Here is a 24,692-nt window from a genome sequence, read left to right on the forward strand (position 1 = left end):
ATATACATATCTACGATAGAACCGATTACTGGGATATGCTCCTTGAAAGCTTGAATATCCATAGGTAATTTCGTTTTGTTTTCTTTTCGAGAACCGTTGTTTCCCGTTGTTTTACCTCCTTTTTGCTCTCTTGTGCTACTTGTTCCATTTGGGTTTTCTCGTTTGTTCTTGATTCTGGTTTTATTCTAACGTTCACACCCTCTTTCTCTTTCACTCTCTCTCTCTCTCTCTATCCCATTTCTTTACCTTTTTGATCTCTGTATACACCTCACTATCTATCTCTGTCTTTCGCTCTCTATTTATCTCTCTCTCTCTCTCTTTCTTCTTTTATTCTTCACGTCCTATGTTTGAAGCGTTTGTTACATTGTTTCGATTACTCCTGATCCCCACTACGAGCAGTCGTTTGAGCGTCGTTTGAGGGAAAAGATTGACTAAAAGTAAAGTAACTGCCCAAGTACACCGACGCGTACATACACACGTGATGTTAACCGTGATGTGTGAGTTTATGTGCTTTACCCCCCGGAGTGTTTTTACCCCGCTGTCAGCTTTACAAACCGGAATTTAGAATCGATTTTCTTCGTTCAAGGTTTTCCCTGCCCGATTTTATTGCCATTTTCCATTCTCCTTCAGCTAACACAAAACTGTTGCAAGGTGATGGGTTGTGGTGGTTGTCGACAAGCTATCTCGCACTGCTTCTGTCGCAGAAATACAGCCCCCTACCAGGCGATTTGATTCCACAGGGCACCCTCCAGATCGGTCGAAATGATCCAATCCTTGCTTGCAGCTATTATTCTTCGCCACGTGTTCCTGCGTAAAACTTACTGCCACTAAAGCTTTTCTTCCTGGCTTAGTGTGTGGGTTAGTATCCGCACTTCTTCTGCTCCCCTTCTCACACCATCCTGTCCGTTCTCTGTTTTCTTCCACTTGATAATCGATCGATCAGCACAAGCCGGCCAACGGAATCGACCGTACATCAGGTCATTACTAGTGGCCCACACAGAGTCCCACACACTCCTGCCTGCTTGCGATGTAACTGATTGAGTTACATCCGCCCCCTGCCATTGCTGTCGGCCGCTGCTCTATTCTTATGTGTTCGCTGTTCTTCCCCTGTTTTATGTGTGCCGTCTTTTTGATTAGTGCTCCGTCCATCATCGATACGGAACGATCCGATGATTAGGTTAGTGTCAGCGAAATTGCTCCCAGATTGGGTGAAAGCTATAGCTGTACCCCGGGGAATACACGCAATCGGACGGATGTCACTAATTAGGGATAGCTGTGTGCTGTTTTTCCCCCTTCGCCCTTCGCCATGAGTATTGGTGGTGTGGAAGCTTTTGTAGCAAATGATACCAGGCTGCTTGCTGCTTAAAGTTTGACTCTCGTTTGTACTCTATTCCTTCTAATGTAAACGATAAAGTATCGTTATTCATAGTCCAGTTGTTCTTTAGTAGATAGATGAAAGCTTGATCTAGTTGGATTTTGTTTGGGAAATTAAAGCCATTATTTGCATCTAAAAGCTCCCTGTAAAACTCGCACCCTCTGTAACATCTTCCCAGTATTCTTCCCTTCCCCTCAGAAAGTAACAGCTAGTTATAGAACGCAATGTTTTTCAAACTTAAACTCCTTTTCCATTGTTGATGCGACAATAAAAAACGATAAAAATTAACCCACAATCTGACCGACATCACAACATAAACTCCCCTTATTCTTTGTGTATTGAAAGCTTTCGTGGTCAAAAAATTTATCTTCTGGCCAGAAGGTGCCCTAGTGCCACGGAAAGGTTGGTCTCCCGTTACAGTCAGTGTTTCTCTTCCTGTCTTGACTTTGTCTCTCTTTGTGTGTCTGTGTGTGTGTGTGTTGTTTTATGTATAACTCTCACTCGATGTGACTGGGATGTGATTGGATCAGTATGTTTTTTTGGTTGTGTTCTAATTTCCTTCCGTTCTTCTGTGTTTTGTGCTGCTGCCTAGCGTTGTACACATACGTATCGATCTGCCTGCGTAACGATTGTCTGACTATTGTGTCCCTTTTTTTTGTCGAATGGTTGTGGCTCTGGCTTTCCATTTTTCCCCTCTCTGTATTTGTTGTCTATTTTATTGCATCCTATAATTCCAGTGGGGGTATTCTAAGCATTTTCTTTCACCTCTTTCGCAATCCTATTGTGCACTGATCGAATGTAGATTGAACAAAGTAATAGAGCATATTAAAACATTTTGCACCTTATTACGGTATTTAATCACCTAAATTTACTACTTTCCACTTGTCTTGTTTTAAGTTTCCTTTCTCTTTGATCCTTTTGATCCTGTTTGATGTAATATTGAATTAATGTGTATTTATAAATAAGTATCCTTCTCAAAACTGTGTTTATACTAGATGTATAGACAAATGGAAATTAAAGATCGTGTGATATATTTTTATTGTTTTTGATCAAAAAACTTCAATGTGAGATTTTATCTCCATTTTATTCAATTCTCACTGTCAAACCCGCTGAAAGCTGACTCTGTCGATTTGCAACTATGCAACTGGCAGGCCGGGATTTGCTTAATGAGCTGAAATGAGTTCGATTGACACACTCCAACAGTCCATTTCAAGCGCTGCCTGTAGTGTGAATATTCACGTACAGTAAACAGACCGAGCCCGGACAGGCACAACCCGTCAAATGCATCCTCGTCACGTCAATCAACTCGCTGGTACGCGCCTTCAAATATTGCGTCCGTACGGTTCGGCACATCGCAAATCAGCGGCATCAAATGATGTGATTACCCCTTATTTCACAAAAGTTTCCACAGCCTGTCACTCTCTCCTTGCTCGCCTCCGAGGACACTGCTGCCGCTGAAGTACTAGTGATAGTGAAGGGAATGCTCGCTATTTATCCGAGTACTTTACTGAGCTGTTCAAATTTAGCGTTCGGCTCGATCGGGCGATCCTTTGGCCAAATGCAAAGAAAGCAAAGTCCTGCGCTATCGGTCAGTGTGCGCTGTGGAAAACTGTGGAACTGGAACGAGCTCGGCGAAATATCAAAGCATCAAATGAAAACAGATGCCACACGGCGCGCGTGTGTGTGGGTGCGTCAGAGTCGGGCAGAGTTTTATGCCGACCGTCAGCAGAAACATCAGCCCACCATGATTCAACATGTCAATCACTTCTAGGATTGAATTATGAATGCGTCTAGCAGCTGATGTCTGGCACCGGAACCGCAACCCATCGGGTCGGGTTGGCCGAACGGGCAGCATCCGGCCCGTGCCAAATCGCAAACTTTGCCTTCCTTCACTTTACGACCCGAGAATCGAGCTGCTGGCAAAAACCAATATTGGCTCGGGTGATTTTGTATTCCACAGGTTTCCATTCCTCGGCGCGGCCCCCGTTTGCCTTCCTAGATTTGTGTTCGTAATCTTGACGTAACGTGTGTGGCTGGGCCGTTTTTTTTTTTCATCTCGAATGTCTTTGTGCTGAATCGAGTGAAAAATTTATGCACACTTGGAGCTAGGATTAGTGGTGTGTTTTGAAACAAAGTTTAAGCAACGATTGCGGCCGTTACGTCCTTAACTCGATCGGAATTGGGTCTAGAGGGATGTGTAAATGACAGTCTGTGTGGGGGGTGGAGTGCAGAAAAAAACTCTTTCGTGTTGGGGAGATGAAGCGATCCATCGCTATATGGGGGAAACTTTTTGGCATTTCACCATTTGCTATATTGGGAAGAAGAAACAGTTTTATCACGTGCTGGACAAGCGTAGACAGTGAAGAATGTAGAGTATTTTACACACTGAAAAAACGGTCAAATTGAACACAGAGTGATAAGTTTATTTAAAATGATATTTGTCTCTTAAACACTGTGAAGAGCTTTGAGAGATTCAGTTTGGTTTCTTTGTTTTTTTATTCAATAATTCTGTTGATATAAATATTTATAAATCAAAATAACTAGCACTATCTAGAATTTTATGTTAGTACTTGGACGTTTATTGATAGATTTAAATAAAACGGTTCTTTTTTTATAGATCTGTGTATATTATGGTAAAAAGTTTAAAGTTTAACTCAGTACAGTTCCTCACAATATTTAACTATGATACTGTCTGTCTCACAATAAATATTATGCGCCTAGAACAGAGGTCGTCAAACATTGCAGCCTAAAGAGCCAAATTCTAAAAATATACCTCGTACACTTCCTCGTCCAACAAATCGATACAATAGGCATACAATCGAATGATAGTTCAAAGAAATCAGCGTCAAAGGAAATTAGACGCATTTTGACCGGCAAAGAGCAGCATGCCCGTAACTAAGTTGGCCTCTTAATGGTCAAAAAACAAGCTCAAAATTCCACTAAACGTAGCTAATTGATTTTTCGACTTGCTTTTTTGTGTAACATTTCCCAGAATTATGTTGACAGTAATTCTGTTACTTGTTTATGTATGGCGCGCATAGTAAGAAAAATAGCAATAAGATACTTTCCAACTAGGAAAACAATTGTTATTTGGGCGAGATTTTTCCATCCCCAAATGATTTCATCAGAAGTGAATGGTCTTTAGCGAAGTTTTGATACTCAAAAAATAAACAACTCCCTTCATACCGAACGTGTCCCTGAATATTTATTACGAATACATAATCCAATTAAAACATACGAGGCACTGCTTCTTACCAGCGGAAAGTACAAACACTGCAAAACGCATAACTTGATACATTTTTAATTCCACGAATTGGTTCAATTTAAGTTTTAAATTGGGGCACGAACAAAAACACCAAGCCCCTCCAAACTGCAAAACATGGCACTCAGTATTGTTTTAGCATAAAAATGACGTTCTCCTTTTTGTATGCGCCCCCCCCCCCCTCCTCCCATCATTGATCTTTTTCCTGCGAAAATACTAAATAAATACGCAGCTTCACACCGAGCCCCGATGAGAAGCGCACCGTGTTTTCGGCGTCCGTCATGGTAAAGATTATGCCAGCGTAATGCGATTGCTTTGATTTCCGCCTCCATTAAAGTGTGATCAGTGGGAGATTTCGGTTGGCAAACAAATTACTTGCACCGTGTCCTCCGTGTCCGTGTTGTTCCTGCGCTGGTCAAAAATCGAGCCAAACAAAGGATCATCATTGCTGCACAAACAACCATCGGCAAACCATCCGGAGGGCCATGTATAACAAAGCTACTGGTATCTCGTTCGCTCTTTCTGTCTACCTCCTTTTCCCACAAAAATCCCTAGAAAACAGGGGAAAGCAATAACCGCACACCGGGAAGGTAAAAAAGGAAGGGAAAAATGGCGAAAAAATCACGTGCCCCACGAAACGGAACGGAAGCAAAATATTTACTTATTCATTTGTTTTCCCCGTTTCATAATAATCCGGTGTAGATGTGTGTGTGGGTGTGGGCTAAAGCATTCCCTTTTTGCCGAGAAGCAAAAGCACACACAAAAAAAAAAAACCATTCGACGTGCCCACTTTCTCGACCTTCTCTATTGCGGGCCGTTGCCCGCCGGTTCAAAAACGGAAGAATTTCAATCAATTTTTCATTCAAGATTTTCAACGGCATAACTGCGCGCCGCTGGATGGTAAAATGTTGGTGGCCAAAGCGGTTGGAAGCTTTTCGCTGTGCGAAAGCAAAGGCTTGTGGACCGCCTTTGCTCCCATTTGCTGTGCTTCCTTCCGAGACATTGTTTAAGCCATTTTGTATGCGGGTGTGTAAGCTTTGATTTTTGTTTTTCCGCGTTCGTTCATCACACGAAACCAATCACCATTTTGTGCCACAGTTATACACACACACACAAACTGTTGTCCAGACATTGTGGGTACTGGCCGGGAAACTGGCAATGCTGGCAGGTGTGTGTGTTTGTGTGTGTGCGCGCGGTACCAGCTACAACAAGCACTGAAGCCTGATGGTAAATTATGTTCATCATAACACAAACAAACGGAGCGCAACAACATGGACCGCCTGATAATGTTTTGATTGCTTTCGACATCATGCCGTTGTTGTTGTTGCAGGGGGTGGGCCCAGTGATCGGGTTCTGTGTATGTGTGTGTGTGTGTGTGTGCTCTGAGCTGAATAATTTAAGCTGTTATGAAAGCGATGAGGCAGGGGCAGTAGAAGGAAAAACAACAAATGCCCATGTTGCACCTCTTCTCCGGTCGGTGTTTCCGGATTTTCCAGGGGGTGACCCCGTTGTAAGTTATCGATTTTCGAACTCAGTGCCGTGCCGAACTTTGCTGTAACATCAACCAGCGAAAACGGGGGAAGACCACGCGCCGCCAGAACAAGGTGCCGGCATGTAGTTTGTGCGTCAGTGTGGCACAAAATCCACATCCTGACACTTCTATTAGCGCGAACTGTCAGCCGCGCGGTCGTGTGCAATGCGTGATTGCAAGCTGCTTCTGTCTGTGTGTGTGAGTGTATGTGTGTATGTGTGGCTAGAGGCATATAGGGTCCGGGTCCAGTGAACAGAGCAGCGTGATGCGGCCACTAAGTGGTGGCTGCATGATACGGCAATCTAATTTGGAAACACGTAATTAGTGGGAAATTATTTTCTCTTCCCATTTTGGCTGGCTACCACTCCATGTTCCGGTGCCTGTGAGACTTTCTTCCGGCAATGAGTGCGTGCGTGTGTGCGTATGTGTGGGTTTTGATATGTACGGGATGCTTCTTGCTGATGCGGAGGGAAAACAAAGAACAGACAGATCAGGCTCGAACCCAGCAGTTTGATCCTCTAGATACGCGGCGCCCCTATCTCGAGAAGATGCTTGTCAACTTCCGGCAGCGTCGGATGGATGGTGAATTGAATTTCCTTGCTCTCTGCCTCGCGCTCGCTGCGGGAAGCTCAACAGATGGGCGGGCTGATGAGAGCCTGCCTGGCAAAATGGTGCGCTTTCGGGCGTAGCTTGACTCTGTGTAGACACTAAATCGCTTGCAAAATCGTTCGCATAAGACAGAGAAAAGGAGAGAAAGACACAGAATGGAATTATATTATTTTTCCATCTAATCTGAATCATTCACAGCGAAACATTGGAATAGAAATGGGTGGTTTCCGGTTTATTTAATCAATTCGCCGAATACTTTAAGCGCTCATTTTGTGCTTTAATTGAAGCATGCTCAGTGGTTTCCATTAAAAAAACATAGATTACATCACAACTCCTAATGCTTTGCTTTGCTCTTTCCTAGAAAGCATTCTAATTCGATTGATTGTTAAGATAAGGCAGCAGTTTTAGTAAAGGAGCTGACAAATGGCGTGACAATGGTAAAAGGATGCCTGGCCAGGAGAAACCAATGTTTGCGTGGCAGGAGTCAAACATAGGGGGATTATGAGGGATACTAGTACAAGAGAAAATTGATCCAAAAACGAGTGTATTTATGTTGATTAAATATGTTAATCTGATTCATTTCATCTATGGTGCTGATGAATTCATTTCAATGATTCTACTACAAACTATGTATTAAGTAAGAGTCAACTTCTTATAAGACTTGAATCTGTGTTTTAGTATTAAATATATGTGACTAAAGAAGACTTTTAAAACCTTTCTAGTGTGAAAATTAATAACAATTGGTAAACGGTAAAAATATGAATTTAAACTCTCTTCAATTGATTATTTATAGCATCTAGAAATAGTGGAACACACTTGAACATAAGCTCTGAAAAGCTATTTAAAAGCATTGAACAAAAACACGCGGCTAAGCTGTAGGGCTTTCCCGCCTTTAATGTTACAAAAACAAGCCCAAAGAGACGTTCTCTTTTTTATTTTTAACACCTGTGTCCTATCGTGCGGCTTGGCAGCTGCCCCGCAAGTGCATCACTTCAAGCGGGACGACCAACGGGAAAGTGTAAAATAAAAATACCACACTTTACCACACCTCTCACCCACACAGGAGCTATGGTTCCGCAGAGTATAGTAATGCATGGGTGTTTTAATTGAATCTACCGAAACGAGAGAACCCATGTTCCCATGCACTTCGTTGCAATTTTCCAGCACTTCCGCTATTGCTTTTAGTGCAGCAAGATCGCCCGAAGGAAGTCAAACTGGAACTGGAACACTTGGCCGGCAATGTTTCGCCGCGTTCCGGCCATAAACTTCACACCGAGGACGTGCCGTACCGGGTGGCATGTGCGAAAACTTGAATTGAGTTTTCCTACCCGCTCGTATCCGGGTTTGATGCGTGATGAATTTGCCATTTCGCCATTCCATTCCAGAGGCAATAGCGACGAGCGATTCCTGGTTCACTGCGGAGCGTAGGCAACTGCTGCCTGCAGTTGTGCTGCAGGAGGAGGAGGAGCGGATGTTCATTGTGCCAGCTGCTTTTTATGGCTATGCAATCGATTGCCGTTTGTTTTGCCAGCCCACCGTTTAATGCAACCGGGGGGGGGGGCTGTGCGGGCTGCTTGTAAAGCAGTTGGAAGCGTTGTGTGACGTGGGTCACATTCCTGAAAGCTTAATGTGGGGTTTTTTTTGTTCTCCCTTTCTCTATCGGGAATAGGGCAATGGGAAGAGCGGGACTTGGCATCGAATGAATGGTGCTCTATTTAGCAAACGGACCCACAGCAGGGCTCGCGTGTTGGAATTTTGCTGCGCAGTGGGGTTCAAAAGGAGGTTGAATTATTATCTTCCAAACCGGACGTGCGTTCCACTTTCTTTTTGCAGTAGTAAACTACAAAAACAAAAACAAAAAAAAACACAAAAAGGACGGCTTTCAGGCGCGAAAAACAACGTCTTGGGGAGCAGCGTACGGATAAGCCCCCAAGACCAAGATGCATTCCCGAGCACAAGGCGTCCCGAGCACACAACAGTTCGTCAACACTTTGCCACAGAAACTGTCAACAGCATTATTTGATCGTTTCCGCTTCAATTTGTTAGAGTGGTTCGTTAGAGCCGAACGCGAAATCCCTCCCCCTGGCACAAATTCCACTGTAATTGCATCATAATGAGATGCGCTTGATGGTTCGACGGACCGGCGGATGCCGCCCGTGGTGGTGGATGTGAAGATAATTTGTACACACCGTCCTGGTCGCGTTCCTTCCCTCTTTCTGCAATGAAAAAGTGCTTCTTTTTCATGACGGAAATGTGTGTGCGTGTTTTTTTTTTGCTTCTTCTTCTGTCTTTTGGCTGGCTGTTTGGCTGTAAAAGAAAACTCAGTCAGTCCTTTTAGTCCCCCCCCCCTTTAGGGGTGGTTTGCGGTCCATCATCATTTCATGGCTACTGACTTTATTACGGTGGAGTTTTTTTTCTTTCAGGCGGTTTGTCTTGCTTCACGAAAAGCATTTAAAATAATTCAAACAAAACCGCCGTCCGGTGATTTTCCGGGTGCGGGTTCCGCTCGTCTCACGCGTTGTCCAACTGCGTCGCGTTTACGATCACCGCCCACACCCGGAATACTCGTTTCGGTCGGCATTCTTTCAGGCAAACCAGACGCTCTTAAGTGAGCCGACAGTAAAATAGATAAAGCCCCCAAATATTGGACGTATTCTGCAATGTAGTGTGTTTTCTGTTGCTTTTTTTGCGTTTTATCTTATCCTCCACTCTTTGGTTTTCGGTGTTGGAACAATTTTCAATTCACTTGTGGTTCTTTTTTTCCCTTCTTTTTGTGTATGCGAAAGAAAATTGCTGAAGTATCAGCAGTGTTTCCAGTTTTTTTTCTTCTTCTCTTTAGTGCATATAATTTTAATTCTCCCGCTTGATGATAATTATGGGGGTTTTGGCTTAATCAGAACTCCACTACATTATTCTCGCCATTATCGTTACGACGCTGACCTACGAGTGTGGTTAAGAGTGTGTACTTGTGTCGAATTGTACGAAGATTTGTACATTGTGCATTGTTATGACGGTTCGGAGGATAAATGTGCTGTAATTAAAGCATGAATTGTTTAAACAATGTCGCAGATAATGAAGTATAGTGATTTTGCGTTTGCTGATGCTGATGGGATTATCTTTCTTTTGCCGCTCGGGTTTGAGTTAGACATGTCAAAAGGACACAATAAATGGCTTCGCTATCTTTTTACCGAATGCGAGAGGACTCAGTAATTGCCTCCAACAGTGTTTTTTCGACAGAACAGAACAGAATAAACAAAAACAGTCATTCCAACCTTTTTAAGACATATATTTCGTAGACGTAGAGGACTGAAGGTAGCGTTACACTTTCTTGACTCTTTCTGCTTTGAAGTAAGCTTTAAAACTTGTATCCAGGATTAAGCTAGGCTTAGGTTTAGGTTTAAGTTCTTATAGTATAGCCCTCGAGACTAAGAAATAAAATATATAACAAAAATAATAACAATAACAATAACAATAATGTTAGAAACAGGCGCTCCAACCAGAATATAATAGAACAATTAACAATAACAAACAATGTTGAAAACTGTTATAAGGTTCCAACAAATACACTTTATGAAACGATAATTAAATATTCCTATTGGATTCTGAACGGAGTTTCGTAGTAGGAAAACCAATATCAAGCTTTAGTTATCCTCTATCTTATTCTAATTCCCTAACGAGGATTTGTGAAAATAGACGGATCAATCTGGCGTTATCTGTGCAGTATTATATGAATACGAATTTGTCTGACAATTGTGTATAATTTACAAATTATCGACCAGTAAGGTCTGGTAAGGTAAGCTTTTGATATAAAACTGCTATTATTTTAGCCCCAAACAAATTACAAATTTGTGCTGTTTTGGGAAGTATTTAAGGTTTAAATCTTTAGTATCTCGCAAAAGAACAAAATTTCAAACAAAACTGTTCGTTTTTAAAGGAACAAAAACAAGCAAATTGCTTGCAACTTCCCATTGCCCGCTGTGTTTGCACAAGGTCACACTGAAAATAAATGCATTCTAGCTGCCGCCAAGTCAACAAGTGTGCCATCAGTGTCGGCTATTGCAAATACACACACGCTCGTAATCATTTCATCTCTTGCGACACCTCTGGCTAACAATTTAATTCCCAGACATAATAGTAATAATAATAATAATAATAATAGTAAAACCCGGACGAGTTCGTCGCAATCATCACGAACGTCGTGCGAAGGGCCGCCCGGTCACACGCAGCCGCATCAAATAGGGAACGGGGAAAAGAAGGGCAATGTGAGAATGGGAAATTCATTAGGCCAAAGTGCACCCACTTTCGCAAGGGTGCGAGCCGCTGCAGAGCGCCAGAACGCTTTAATTATAGAACATCAAAATGGCACCATCAAACGGTTTGGAGACGGGGGCACAGAAAACTGTTGCATAAAATCTGCACCACTGCGCCACCACGCTGCATTGTTAGCGTAGGTCTCGGTTGTGTGAGTTGGGTTTTTTTATTTTTCATTTCGCAGTTTTTGCTGGTGAGTGGAAATGCAATCCCGTCGAGGGAAAGTCGAGACTGTCGGACATCTGATTGGCCTGACAATTGGTCTCTCTACTTGGACGGTGTGAAGCGTAACTCGAGCACTTCTTGAAAGGAGGTTGTAAGTTTCTCTTGAGTCCATTTAAAATGAGATGTAAAAGTAAGGGAAAAAAGCAGAGCTAGCACATGCGAAGCAACCTTTTTGTTGCTGTTGTCGTTGTTGTTGCTCACTTAAGCACTGTCGTGTAGACTAGGCGAGAAACCCTTCCGAGGATTGCACTCTGGATGGAAGAACTTGAAGTGAAGAATTTAAATGACCTCGTTGTAAATTTATCGTAAGACCCGTACAGTTATTGCTGGTGTTGTTCTTTTCTTTTAGTTTCTCTTTCACTCTCTCCATCTTTTTATCTCCTCTTCTTTCTTTTTTCCCTCACTATGAAACATAATATAAGCATTCTATTTTGCATGTCTGCCTCGAAGTATGCTCCAATTTCTAGCTGCCTCTAGCACACCTCTTGCACACTGGGTCCGCAAGGGGTCACCAAACCGTGTCTTTGTCGTCCGTTTGATTAATTAAATATTTCTACTCTAGAGTGTTGCAGAGTAGAGCCTCGAATCGATATCGTTAAGGAAGAGTGTTCTTGCATTGCTGTAGACAGTTTGTCGGTGCAGGAAACATAATGAAATTATATTTAAAGCTTGCTCTGGAAAACCATTACACTTTCGTAGCCATTGTTCACTCGTTTTCCACTGCAAAGTTGCGATCCACTTTTTGCTCTCTATCTCGCTCTCCCTCTTTGTCTTGCCGTCGTGCGCTCTTTCTCTACTCTTTCTATTTTCTTCATCTTAACAGGCATCGTGGTTTCTCTTGCTTTGTCCTCTTGTATTGTATTGTCTGCTGTACATAAACAGGGCAACACTGGTGCAGCATTAGGCTGCACAGACTCCATTTTGGTAGTAGTAGCACACCGCGTGTGTGTGTATGACACGGTACAAGGTTTTTGAGTAGCATAGGTCGTGCACAGTACCACAACGTGTGTACTTTTAGCGTGTGTTGTACGTGTCAGCTTCTAGTTTAGCAACCAACATTTCTTTCGAGCGTTGGCCGATCGTGCCTGCATCCTGCAAGACACGTTCCTGTACGCTCTGTCAACCCAAGTAACACTTAATAATTACACACAATACACACACACAAAAGTTGTGCTGCAAAATAGTTTTGCGTAGTGCTCTACTCTGTCCGATCTAGAACACTTTTCGAGTGGTTAGTCACGCACACACTGTCTCGTACGCTGTCCAAACGAACTCGTGTATTGCTCTTTTAGTGTCTTTCTTTACACCTCTCTGTTGTTTCTTTCTCTCTGTATTGAATTCGTTTTGTTGCTCATTTTGTTCCACATTTCTGTGAGTCAAATTTGTTTCGTCTCGTAATGTATTGCAAAACTTCTACCGCTTTGTTTGCAACATAAAAAGAAGATAAACATAACCGTTCCCTAAAGTGTTACTAAAACGGATGATTTCGATTTTTCCCTACCGTACACTCTGGGCCGTTTCCCACCGACCAACCGACCCAACCGTCCCCATTTCGGTCCACCCCGATCGCCGATCACCATCCCCAAAAAACCGACCGAAACAGATCGAAGCTGGAGGCAGCTGAAAAACTGGCCGCCTCAACCAGTGCCGCGTAAGTGTTAAGCTTCTAGTGTTTGCCGGTGCTCTTCACCACCCTGCTCTAGTAGTTGGAAAACGCGAACGTTTTGTTTTGTTTTTGTTTTTTACTCATCGAGCTAATCGATTGGATGATCTTCTCTCTGCTACCTCCACGCGTACGAGTAGCGTACGGAGCGTGTGGTTGATTATTTTCTCTCTCTCTCTTTTCTGTTCGTTTGCTCTAATTACAGTGTTTCTAATTGAATGTGTTTCTATTATTGCTACCTCACACACACACACATTTAAAAGCTTACTCCAAGATCCGTTTAGCGGGTCTTGTATCGTTTTTAAATGCATTGCAAAGTAAGGCCGGCACACGTGTTTTCTGCTCGGAATTTCTTTCAATCGTAATGCAAACGAGAAGATTTTTTATCGTGTTTTACTTAGAGTAGAAGTTTTTTTTATTTTATTTTTGCGATCAAAATCCATTAACTGCTGTGCTGTGACCGTTTGCACTAGAGCTCGCGTTGGAATCAGAGCGCAAACATTGGTCTTAATGGCGTAGTCAGTTGTTATTATGAAATTGAATTGAAATGGCTAAACTATCTTCACTGCTTGGTTTTTCTTGTACCGATTGTTCTACCAATGTTTGGAACGGATTTAGTCTTCTTCTCTACTATAGAACGTTTCTTTAATGCTGTGTGACGTTTGTTTGGTGAGGAGTTGTTTGATAGAACTTCTTTATTAGTTTGTTAATAGCAACTCAAAAGTAATACGCTTTTAGTCTGTTTTTTTCTGTAATTATTTTTCTAACTTACTCTTTACCTAATTGACTGGTTTTATGAACAAAATTTAGAGGTTTTTAAAGCATAACGTAGTAAAAAAATTAGTAACAAATATAATCTAATAAAACACAAAAGTAAAAATCCAGCTCAACGTGTGTGCGACTGTGTGCCAAAGCACCTGGAGGCGAGTGGCGAATAGTTTTCACCTTTAATTTAAATAATTCTAAACCACACACACCTATACACTGCTCACCTTTCAGTGTAAATTATTCACTTCATTAAATTACAATCCCCCGTCGTCACCCGGCACGTTCTGTAAATGGCTGTGTACTAAAACGCGCACACGGATACACTTTTGCAGCGTTTTTCGTGTCCTGTTTGTGAGCGAAAAGCTCGGGCTTGCATTTTTTGGCAGGAAACACAGTATCCATGTCGTGTGCGATATATTTTTCACCGCGCTGGAAGTAGAATGCTCATCCCTTTCTCCACCAGGATCTCAGGGTACGAGTGCATTAGTCAGCAGTGCTGTTAACATGTGTACGGGGGTGTTGCCCGCCCGGCCCGTTACAGCAGCAGCAGCGCTTATTTTATTCCAATCCCGACAGCTTGCTTCCGTTTCCGTCCGTAAGCGCGCACCAAGCTGAACATTCCATGCTTTTGTATTTATATGTGAGACCCACAAAGCGTCACCCACAAACACTGCCGATGCAGCCACGCAATGGGTAAGGGGGAAGGGTAACGTTGCTGCCCTTTTCCCGCCGCTGCCACCAGCGCTCCCTCTCGACCATCGTAATTGTCACCATATGCAAATGCGATGAAGTTATAACGAAAGGAAACTATCACTCTCCAGCGCTCCTTTTTCCGGGTGAGGAGTTTTTTTTGTGTGTGCTGCTACTGCAGACTGCAGCGGCAATGGGTTCACCAACAGGATCAACAGACGGCCAACTTGTCTCCGGGGCCGGGCTTTTATTTCCATTATTTCCGTGTCACGTAGATCTACTTCAAGCTCGCCTTCTAGACGGTCACCGGTTTTGTGCCGTACGCTCCAAGTTGTGTTGGAGCTTCTCGTATTTTTTTTGTGTGTGCAAATGCTCTGTCCATACAATGTGTTTTCTGTTTGTGTGTGTGTTTGTGTGTCTATAGTTGTGTGTTTGTGTGTGTGTCTGTGTGAAGAAGACACCAACCCGCCGTTTGACGGTACGCTGGAAGCTGTACCATTCTTTACTACGCAGTTATTTAGGATCAGCATGTTTCAATCTGCTTGTATCAGCGCGTTTAATCTTTTCACAACAAAGGTTAAGCTCGTGATGGAATGAATCGCATCACAAGAGAACAAAATTATGTAAATATTATTAAACAGAATGTTAAAGTTAGTTAAAGCTAATCTTTTGAAGGTTTTTCCACAAAGAAGGTTGTGTTTCGCAGCGTTGTAGGGTTGATTGTTGAAAGTATGCTTCCATATTTTGCTCTATGCTCTGTTCTCGTTAAAGTTCGCTTCTGGCTTTCGTACGTACTGGCTCAATGCTCTTTATTGCAGTTAAATTTACAACAGTTTAAGCCATTTGATCAGTCGTTTGGTTGACTTTTGTAGCGTTTTTTATTATTTTTTTACATTTTCTCTGGATAACTAAATTTATAAATTTTCTCTATTTTTTAAAGTAGTGGAAGCTGCAAAATCTTAAGTTTTGATGAGCTTTTTTACTAAAAAGCATGCAGTTTTACTCTTTTATCTTATATTTGAAGTTTTAAAATCGTTTTTTCAACTCATCCAATAATAAAACTATGCAAACGTCGTTAAACAATTCCTTAGATTTAATACTAAAATCAAATGCTCACGCTATAACAGTCAATCAATTTTCTGCTTTCTTCTTTAATTCTATAAGGATCTTGCTAATGATGCTTACTTCTTAAATGCTGATCGTTTATTGCCCTTCTTTAAGTTTATTTTTATTTCCGATAAGTTTGTTGCCCATTTCAACATTGAGACATGTTTGAAAAAAAAAATGCACAGCGTTGTTTCTTAATCGATTTAATTTCAATTTTACATTTTATTTTCGTACTTTGCTGAAAAGAATATTATAAATCAGGTGAAGGTTATATTTTGTTTTTATTTTTGTGTCTTTTACTTTACCTTTATTTTGTAGTAGTAGTCTTGTTTCGTTCCCTTGTTTACTTTTGTTTGTATTCACTCGCCTTCCACTCTAATTTCCCATTTTTCCTCCACTAACCTTTTCACATCACAGTTTCGCACATTGTTCGTCTCTTCTTTTCTTTTAATTTTCTATTGTTTTTTTTTCTTTTTCTTTTTTTTCATCAATGTTCTATATATTTGTTCGCTGCTTTATTTATTGTGCGCGCTCCAATTGCAAACCGCCTGCCGTCCAATCAATCAACACCATTTCAATGCTACACGAACACGCACATACACACATACTGCGACCTATCGCTACGGCCTATCTGCCACCTGACGTTCGACCGCATGCAAAAACACGCACGGCTCATATCATGCGCACACTCATGCCCACACATCATCATCTTCATAATCGTTTGCTGCACCCTTTTTCGGTTGCTTTGCAATCGCACATCCATCACATCACCGGTGGGAACACAACAAATCGATGTTGGGGTCACTTCCGCCCGCCATTCACGTGCCAACGTGCCACGTCCGGAAACACGTCGCCGTGTAATGTCATCCTGGCCCGTGTTACAATGGTGCGTGTTGAATGTATTTGGAAAATGGACGTGTCCGTTTTCGCCCGCGGGCAATGCAACAACAACAACAACAACCACAACGATGGCAACGATTGGTCGATGTCTCTCCAACACCTGGACAAAATAATGATTGCAACAAACTAAAAATCCGTTCCATAAAATGGGGGCGAACCACCGGAAAACTCATCACGCGATCCTGTTTTTACTTCTCACCATCATCGTCATCATCACCACCACCACCACCACCACCACCACCACCACCACCACCACCACCACCACCACCACCACCACCACCACCACTGGCTGTCATCGACCGCTGGCACTCATCAATATGCGCGGCGGAAATTCACATGACGATGGTTTTATTTTCATTACTTTTTTATCATACGGCATCATCTGGCGAATGATTACCATACACTTATGCACATCGCATGTACGGGCGGCTTCCGGTTTCATTGTGTGCGGGTGTATTTTATTTTCATTCATTTTTGCTATCATGCACCTTCAACTTCCCAAAACCATTGTTAAACGAAAACTATTCAATTTATTCGACTTTCTATTTTCGTTGCATTTTAATGCTTTGCGCAATCCCGCGCGCCATCGCCCGCGCTGCACTGTATAATCCAATTGGAATCAATTTTCGAAAACGCATTTATTTCGATACGCTACGCTACGGTCCTTTTTATGCGATGGTGTGTTTTTTTTTGTGTGGCTTGTTGTGTATGTGGCTTACTTGGTGCATCCGCTAAATGCTGCCGTGTCTCAAACGTCCCTTTTATAATACGTTGCCGTTCGATGCCTTTTTGCCTGTCCTGTTTGCCTGTTCCTGCTCTTGTTCGATGTATGGCCATTACTCCTCCGAATTCTCTCTCTCTCTCTCTCTCTCTCTCTCTCTCTCTTTCTGTATGTGTGTGTGCCTTTGTTTTGTTTCTATTTGATGTTGATTGTTTCTTTGTTTTTATATTCCCATTCTTGGAATTATTTTGACTCCATTCGCCATCGCTCGTAACTTTGGCGTTACGACCGATGCGTGTTTTTGTGTGGATCAAATGTCAATCCATTAAATGGTTTTGTCACATGATATATAACCTTTTACCAAACATACACACACACACACATGCGCGCGTGCAACCTTTTTTTGATATCGTCCTACTGAAAACCCACGACCAAAAATGTTGCCCCAATCTACTTCCACAAACACACGTCCGCACGTACGCACAAATCCACACAAACGCATACACCAAATGAACATACAAAATGCCACAACAAACCCTACTACCACACCCGTAAAGTGCCGATAGCAATGGACTTAATCATAAATCACTTATTAGGCGGGCGTCATCTAGCTTCAAGCACAACGCATCGTTCGTGGCCCGGCTGCCCACGATCCGGCGGCACAAGAGCCAATCGCTGCACTCCCCCGGCAACCCGAAGCCCCCGAGCGGCGGAAGTGGCCGGACGGGCCGATGTCCTCGCGTGACCGACATCAATGCTTCATCGGAAAATCTGGGTAAGTGCAAAATGGTCACCCCTCGCCTCCCCCTTTTTTTCTCGTACCTTGTCAGAACCTTCAAAGCCTCAGAAATTCTCACCCTCCGCCCTCCGTTCGCCCTCCTACCACACCTGAATGTTTGCCATCCCATTTATTATTGTGTTCCCATTTAGAACGTAAGTTTCTGTATGTATGTGTCTATGTGCCAATGGTCTTTCTGTGTTGTATTTTATTTTCTTATTTGTTTTTATCTTTCATTATGGCTTACGTTTTGTGGGACTTAATGAGGGCCTTAACTCACATTCATTATTTGTTTTAGAACAATTTATGGTCTGGGATTTTTAATTCATTCATTCATTCACTCATCCTTAAGGTTCATCTTTCATCATGCTTTTACAATCTCGTTTTGAGAATTTAATTCGTAACGAAATCAATACTAACACTAACTTATCCGGAGCTTTGCTATTTTAAACCCCCTGGAGTGGATTATGTTAAGGGATGAAGTAATGCAGAAGGGTTCCGATTAAAGCTTCGTTCCAAAGTTTAGAACTTATATGGCAGGGAGTAACTCATCTACACACTGCAGCTAATTTACATAATTTTCACGCATTAATTACATTATAAAATAGAGGAACAAACCTATTGAAAACCATCAATCCAGTGCGCACCTGACCATTTTGGCCAAAAGCTCCGCGACTTCCTTCGCACATTTTTTGTGTCTTACAGTTTTCTTCCTATCTCTTATGCTTTTCCACGTTTTGAACAAATAAGCCTACTTTACGGTAAAACAGATTTTGCTTTTCTTGCGTTTTCTAAGCTTTGAAAGCTTTTCTGTGTGTGTGTTTTTATGAATATCTTTTTTTAATATTTTTAAACGCTGTTTGCTGAAAAGCTGTTCGAAAATGTGCACCCCAGCAGAGTGTTTTTTTGAAGATATCACTCAATCTTTCCTGATTTTATTATGTTCCTTCTTATCTTTAATTTACGTCACACATGGTTCTGTCATACAGATGTCAGACGTCTTTACATGAAGAAAAAAACCTACATTTGTGCGTCCAAATACACTTCAAGCTTCATTTCCACATACATACACATGACTTAAGTTTGTATTTATCGTCGTGTCACCTTCAGTGCAAACTGCATGTAGCAAAAAAGCCGTGTGCACCGATTTAAAAATGCACCGCTGTTCCCATCAAGTGTTTCGTACCGCAGCATTTGTTCACCTTCTTGTTTTGTCACCTTTATCGTTCGCACTCACTTACTCTCTCTCGTAGCAGCCAAATCACTCTGAAGCTTAAATTCCCTTGTATTCGTAGAGTAGTGATCACTGTTCCGCTACAAACTACATTATCTACATTAAAAAAAGCAAATTAAAGCAAAAAAAAACATTCTTTCAGAACGAAAAAACAAAACAAAACAGTAGCCTCCAAAAACAGGCAAGGGAATTTTTACCTTCATTTTCATCTCTTTCTCTTTCTTTCTCTTTCTCTTTCTCTCTTCTTCTCTCTTTTCTTATTACTCGCTCGCTGCGCTGGGGTATTTTTCTCGGGTTTTTGTTTGACTGTTGTCTTTTTTGTTGTTCCGTTTTTCCATTCTCTTCTTAATGCGCGTTCTCTCTTTCTCTATCAATGCGACACCGACACACGACAAACTGGTTCAACAACAACTTGTGTTTCTTTTATTTTGAACGCCGAAATGGAACAACATTGCTTCGTCTTACAATACACTCTAAAATCATTATCTTTTTAAACAAAACGTGTTGGTGAAATAATACAAAACAAACAAACAAAAAACAACCACATGTGTACAAACGAAACAACTCTTAACCAATGAATCATCGCGTTTATGGCGTGCGTGGCTTTTCGACATTTTTTTATCACAACATTGTATTTTATACCACACACCCTACCGCACATACCGAACGACTGCTGCAACCATGGCCACGGAACGCCATACTGCGGGGGACTTAAAATGTGTAACGAAAAACAAAAATTAAAAAAAAAAAACACACGCATATGCAAATTATAAACAAACAAAAAAATGCTCCTATTGAACTCGACACAAAACCAAACCCGCTTTTGCGCACCCGTCGACGGATTGGGTGGGGTGGTGTGAACATAAACAACACACACACACACACACACACACACACACACACACACACACACACACACACACACACACACACACACACACACACACACACACACACACACACACATACATACCAAATAAAAAAAACTCCCCCCAAAACACCCCCTCAACATGGAAAACCCCGCTTCGCAACCCGCTATTCACGCGCAGAAGTGACCAACAATGGTAGACCCATGAACCCAAGTCTCAGCGAAGACTCGGTGGCGGAAACGGCACTGTCCAAGAAAAATTCCGATGGTGAGTTCACGTGCTAATTTAATGTCATACTGTCTAGTGTCAAAACAAACAAAACAAAAAGTCGAAATTATTATATGCCATCTCACCCCTCAACCCCCCTTTTCCCCATGGCTTCCTTTCCCCCATCCTTGAATTCATCATTCGCATTCTACGCTGTCCGAAAAGCCCCCGATCGGGGAAGGTTTAAAAGAAGAGCTTTCATACTGATCACACCACTCATAACAACAACAAAAAACCCCAAACACACAGCCACACACTACTTCGTTCCTACTCTCGATCCTACGACCACCACCACATGTCCTGTTATGTTCTCCTGAGATGAATAGTTTGATCTGTTTTTTCGTTAACTGTTCCTTGGTTGTACTGTTTTTTCATCGTTACTCGCCGTTTTTAAGCTAGTTGTTTCGGAGCTAAATGGATTAAAGCCAAGCCTTTTACATTCGCTTGTGTACTTATACTTTTACCTTATTGTGTTTTCATTATTTATTTACAATTGTTTGCTTCGTTTATGTGTATGTGTTTTTATTGTTACCGTTTTTTAATTACATATTTTACACACTCATATAAACTTTAATGATGTTTTTTTTCTTTCTTCCATATCATTATTGCAACTTTTTAAACAATTCATTTCACTTTCAATCTTTTTGTCTTATTTACTATTGCTGTTTATAAGATTTTCGTCGTTCAAACCGTGTTTGCATTGTTTTCGTTTGTTCACGTTAAACCTTTTCCTCCAATTTCATGTTACATTGTTCATTATTTTTTAATAGATTTTTCTTTGTTTTTCTTTGTTTCTCAAAGAGCTCAGTGTTGCACGTTTATTGTGATTGTTATAATAAAAATGTTTCGTTGTTGATTTTTCGCCATTATAAAGTGTTGAAGATCGCTTTCAGCATTTTCAAGACGTTCGAGTAAAAGCAGCTAGTCCATTGTTTTACATTGTCTTTGCGTTAATGTTGTTTGCTACAATCTTTTTACTACTGTATCGTACTGTGTATCAGATTTCATTACATATAATTGAGCTAAATGTTATTGTATTTAAAGAGCTACAACGCTGCTACGCTAAATAAAGTAAGAACGTTGAATAAATTGAATAATAATTAAAAACAAAAAAAGTTCAAACCACTAATCAAGCTTAATATAAAATATTTACAACCGTCTCAATGGCTGGTAGGGAATATTTTGCCAGCAATGGCATTACTTTCCCCATAAAATCGTCGTTTCCACTGCTAGCCATCAGGTACAAGCGATATAGTTTTGAGGTGGCATAACAAGGCATTTCCTTTAAGCTTTTTTCTTCAGTTTTCAGTGAATATAATACTTCACATACAAAAGTAAGGCAACTACAACAGCCCCTGTGAAGTAAATGATTTCCAGTAAAACTACCAAAGCTCTACTAACCGCCCGGTATCAGTGAAAGCAGAAAAACCGGGTATTATTATTTACGCTTCCGGTTCTTCGGGATCGTTTTTCTGTTTTGCGTTTGCTCCCTTTACACATTCGTTCTCATGTTTCTTTTTTCTCATTTCGTTTCGCCCTCGACGACTCGACTCGAGCAGAAAATGTGCCTCTTAAACGTGACCTCGCCAGCACAGAACCGAGCGCACCGAGCGCGTGGGCTGTTGCTACCGTTTTTCACTTACCCGGCCAGGCAAAAGCGCCCGGGGCCCCGGCAAACAACATCCTATGAATGAGCCGCCCCCTAATTATCTTCGTCCTTTTGTACCTCGAGCGCGCCGGCGAAACTGTGCGTCGGGTCTCATTGTGTATGGCCTACAGGATTGGGCGTTTTTCTTTTTGTGTGTGCTTTTTGCTTCAAGTTTTGAGATCACGTAGTCCGTTTTTCATCGCAAAAGCCGTCGGCTATGGCGGTCAGGTCAAGCCAAGACATTCCGCATACCCCCCGACGCAGCCGGCTTTTCCGCGGAAAGTTCCTTTTTTTCCCTGAAAATTTCCTCCCCCAAGGCTCAAATGTGGTCTCCTGTCCAATCTAGTACTGGTGCGACGCCACGGAAGACAAAAACACCACGTCTTGGTTTTGTTTTGGGCCAGCTCGTTGAAGAAGGACTCTGCGTGAACCCCGCACCACTCTTTTGCAGCAACTAGCACCCCAAACTGTCCCTCAGTTAACCTGCCCCATTCCCAGTCACAGCACACAGCACCAACTCCCTGCTGTCGTAAATCAAAACAGCGCACAGATGAAAATTACAAACGCAAGCAAAACAAAAAGAAACGCCCCTCGTCATCATTCACCCTCCAACTCCAACTCACCACCACCACCATCACCACTACCACCCTTACTCAGTCCAGCGCGCCCGCTGTGGAAAGTGCATCCAGTTCTGATTTATTCCGTTTGTTTCTTTTATTTTTCTTCTTCGCCCTGTCGCCACCTGTGTGCTGTACAATGGTAAATTGAACATTAAACAATCTGTTTTTTTCCTTAAACACAACCACAAAACTGTTGCCGCTACTACTACTACCACTACTACAAAACGAAACCATTAAAACCGTGCCACGCGCTCGTGGCGTTCAAACCCGTAAAATTGCCTTCTTTTTCTTGCACTGCACCAAACCTTTTGCTGATACGCACACACACGCATACGAAATCCTCCCAAATGCACTTCTGTCTCCTGTAAATGCAACATGATGCTGCTGCTGCTGCTGCTTTACTACCGCTACTACTGCTGCCCCCACCGTTCGGGTGGAACGGAACAGCCGGGCTTGAGCTGGCCTCGGTGTCCTCGATTCCGGCTGGCGCTGGGCCGCTGGTGGCCACCGGTCACGATCTGCCGATCGTTGCTGGCCGCTCCTTCCTGTCGACCGGCGGTGGCGGTGGCGGTGGTGGCCATTTTGGCGGCGGCGGCCCATCCTCCTCCCGGCGCAGCAGCTTCGTCAGCGGCATCTTCTCCTCGGCCGTGCAGCGGCGCGGCAGCGGACACGAGAGCGCCCCGCACACCACCGTCGCCCTTAACAGTAATATGTTTCTCAATGACAATACTAGTATTAATCATAAACATGCAACCAAAAGTACTACTACTACTACTAATGCTGCTGCTGCCGCTGCTGTTGCCGCTGTTACAACTAGAGCTACCGCTACTACTACTACTACTACTGTTAATGCTACCACTACTACTACTACTACTACTACTACTACTACTTCTTCTGCCACTACCTCCTCTGCTGCAGTGGACGCAGCCGAGGCCCACGTGCCCACAATGCTCAGGTTCGGCGGTGCGTCCGCCCTGCCGATCCTACTCTGCGGGCAGCTGCAGAAAGAGCTGCTCGTCCAGCAGCATACTAACAGACAATTATCATTTTTCACACAACCAACCATTGACTCGATGAGTTACCATCTAATAAGCACAAACAGTGCGTAATTATCAGCCAGTACTCAAGCTTTTTTATTTACTTACTTTTTTCTTCAAAAAAAAAACCAACAAGCAAAAAAACTTATACAAGCAATATCCTCAATCGTACCTACTACTCGCTCTTAATCTACCTGCTCTATCACTATCACACTGATCACTACTAGAAACACCTCTCGCTCTCTCTCTCTCTCTCGATCTCACTCTGTATCTTTTGCCACAACCCCTTTCTTTGTTACTCGCGTTAGTTTTGTCTATATATACGCTCTCACTCTCTCTCTCTTAAATGCAATATAAAAATAGTAAACAAACGAAAACATTAAACTGTTCCACTATTAATAACGCGTACTGTACATTGATCTTTATGCTATGCCACTGTCTTGTGAAATACTTTCATTCCTTTGATTTTTGCTTCATTGCAAAGTTGTACAAACAATGCGCCAGAGACTCATCGCTCTATCAATCACATTGACATGACCGTTTTTGTGAGGAACTCTTCCTTCTCTCTTGCTCATTCAATCTTTTTTCGGCGATTTTTGCCTCACCTGTCTCTAGCGCTCGATTTGCCCTTTTTGCACAGCCACTAGCAAAACCCTTAGAATGCAATTGCCGTAGCTTTTCTCGCCGTAGTACCTTTCGGAAGTGTGCAAGCTTAAGCTATTTCTAATCCCGAAACAAAACCTCCCCCCTTCCCCATTCCCAACCAGCAACTTAATTAGTGCCGGCATCTGGTAACGCATCTCCCGTGTTACTCTTTGTACTACATGCATGTACGTTGTACGCTTGCCGTTTGCGTGGGATTTACAGGAAGAGCGTGAATGACGCCATGGCTCTCCGAAGATAATCCGCTTAAGAAGGTCGGCAGGAGTTAGGCAGCGTTTAATTTCACGTCATTTCACACCAAACAACTTATATGCACGCGTGCACTTGCTTGAGAGCTTGGTTTCGCCCGTGTCTGCGTTTGCTTTTGGCTTTCCCGTTTTGACGCAAACAAAAACGAGCATCTAGTTCGGTGTG

General features: G+C 42.5%; 1 protein-coding gene across 9 annotated transcripts in view; it reads left to right on the forward strand.

The window, feature by feature from the left end:
* The window catches only part of LOC121593283 (potassium voltage-gated channel subfamily KQT member 1-like), a 159,396-nt gene that overhangs the window by 84,986 nt on the left and 49,718 nt on the right, over positions 1-24,692 (forward strand). For 2 of the 9 annotated variants that reach the window (XM_041915525.1, XM_041915526.1), the window contains 5 exons: positions 1,721-1,777; positions 12,917-12,964; positions 17,759-17,937; positions 20,224-20,310; positions 23,026-23,283. In XM_041915525.1, coding sequence (XP_041771459.1) covers positions 1,721-1,777; positions 12,917-12,964; positions 17,759-17,937; positions 20,224-20,310; positions 23,026-23,283 — 629 coding nt within the window. Of the gene's footprint in view, positions 1-19; positions 65-1,720; positions 1,778-12,916; positions 12,965-17,719; positions 17,938-20,223; positions 20,311-23,025; positions 23,284-24,692 lie in introns of all 9 variants that reach the window. The other 7 variants (XM_041915518.1, XM_041915519.1, XM_041915520.1 and 4 more) reach the window with 7 other exon arrangements.

The sequence above is a fragment of the Anopheles merus genome, chromosome 2L, assembly GCF_017562075.2.
Source record: "Anopheles merus strain MAF chromosome 2L, AmerM5.1, whole genome shotgun sequence".
NCBI classification, from domain to species: Eukaryota; Metazoa; Arthropoda; class Insecta; order Diptera; family Culicidae; genus Anopheles; species Anopheles merus.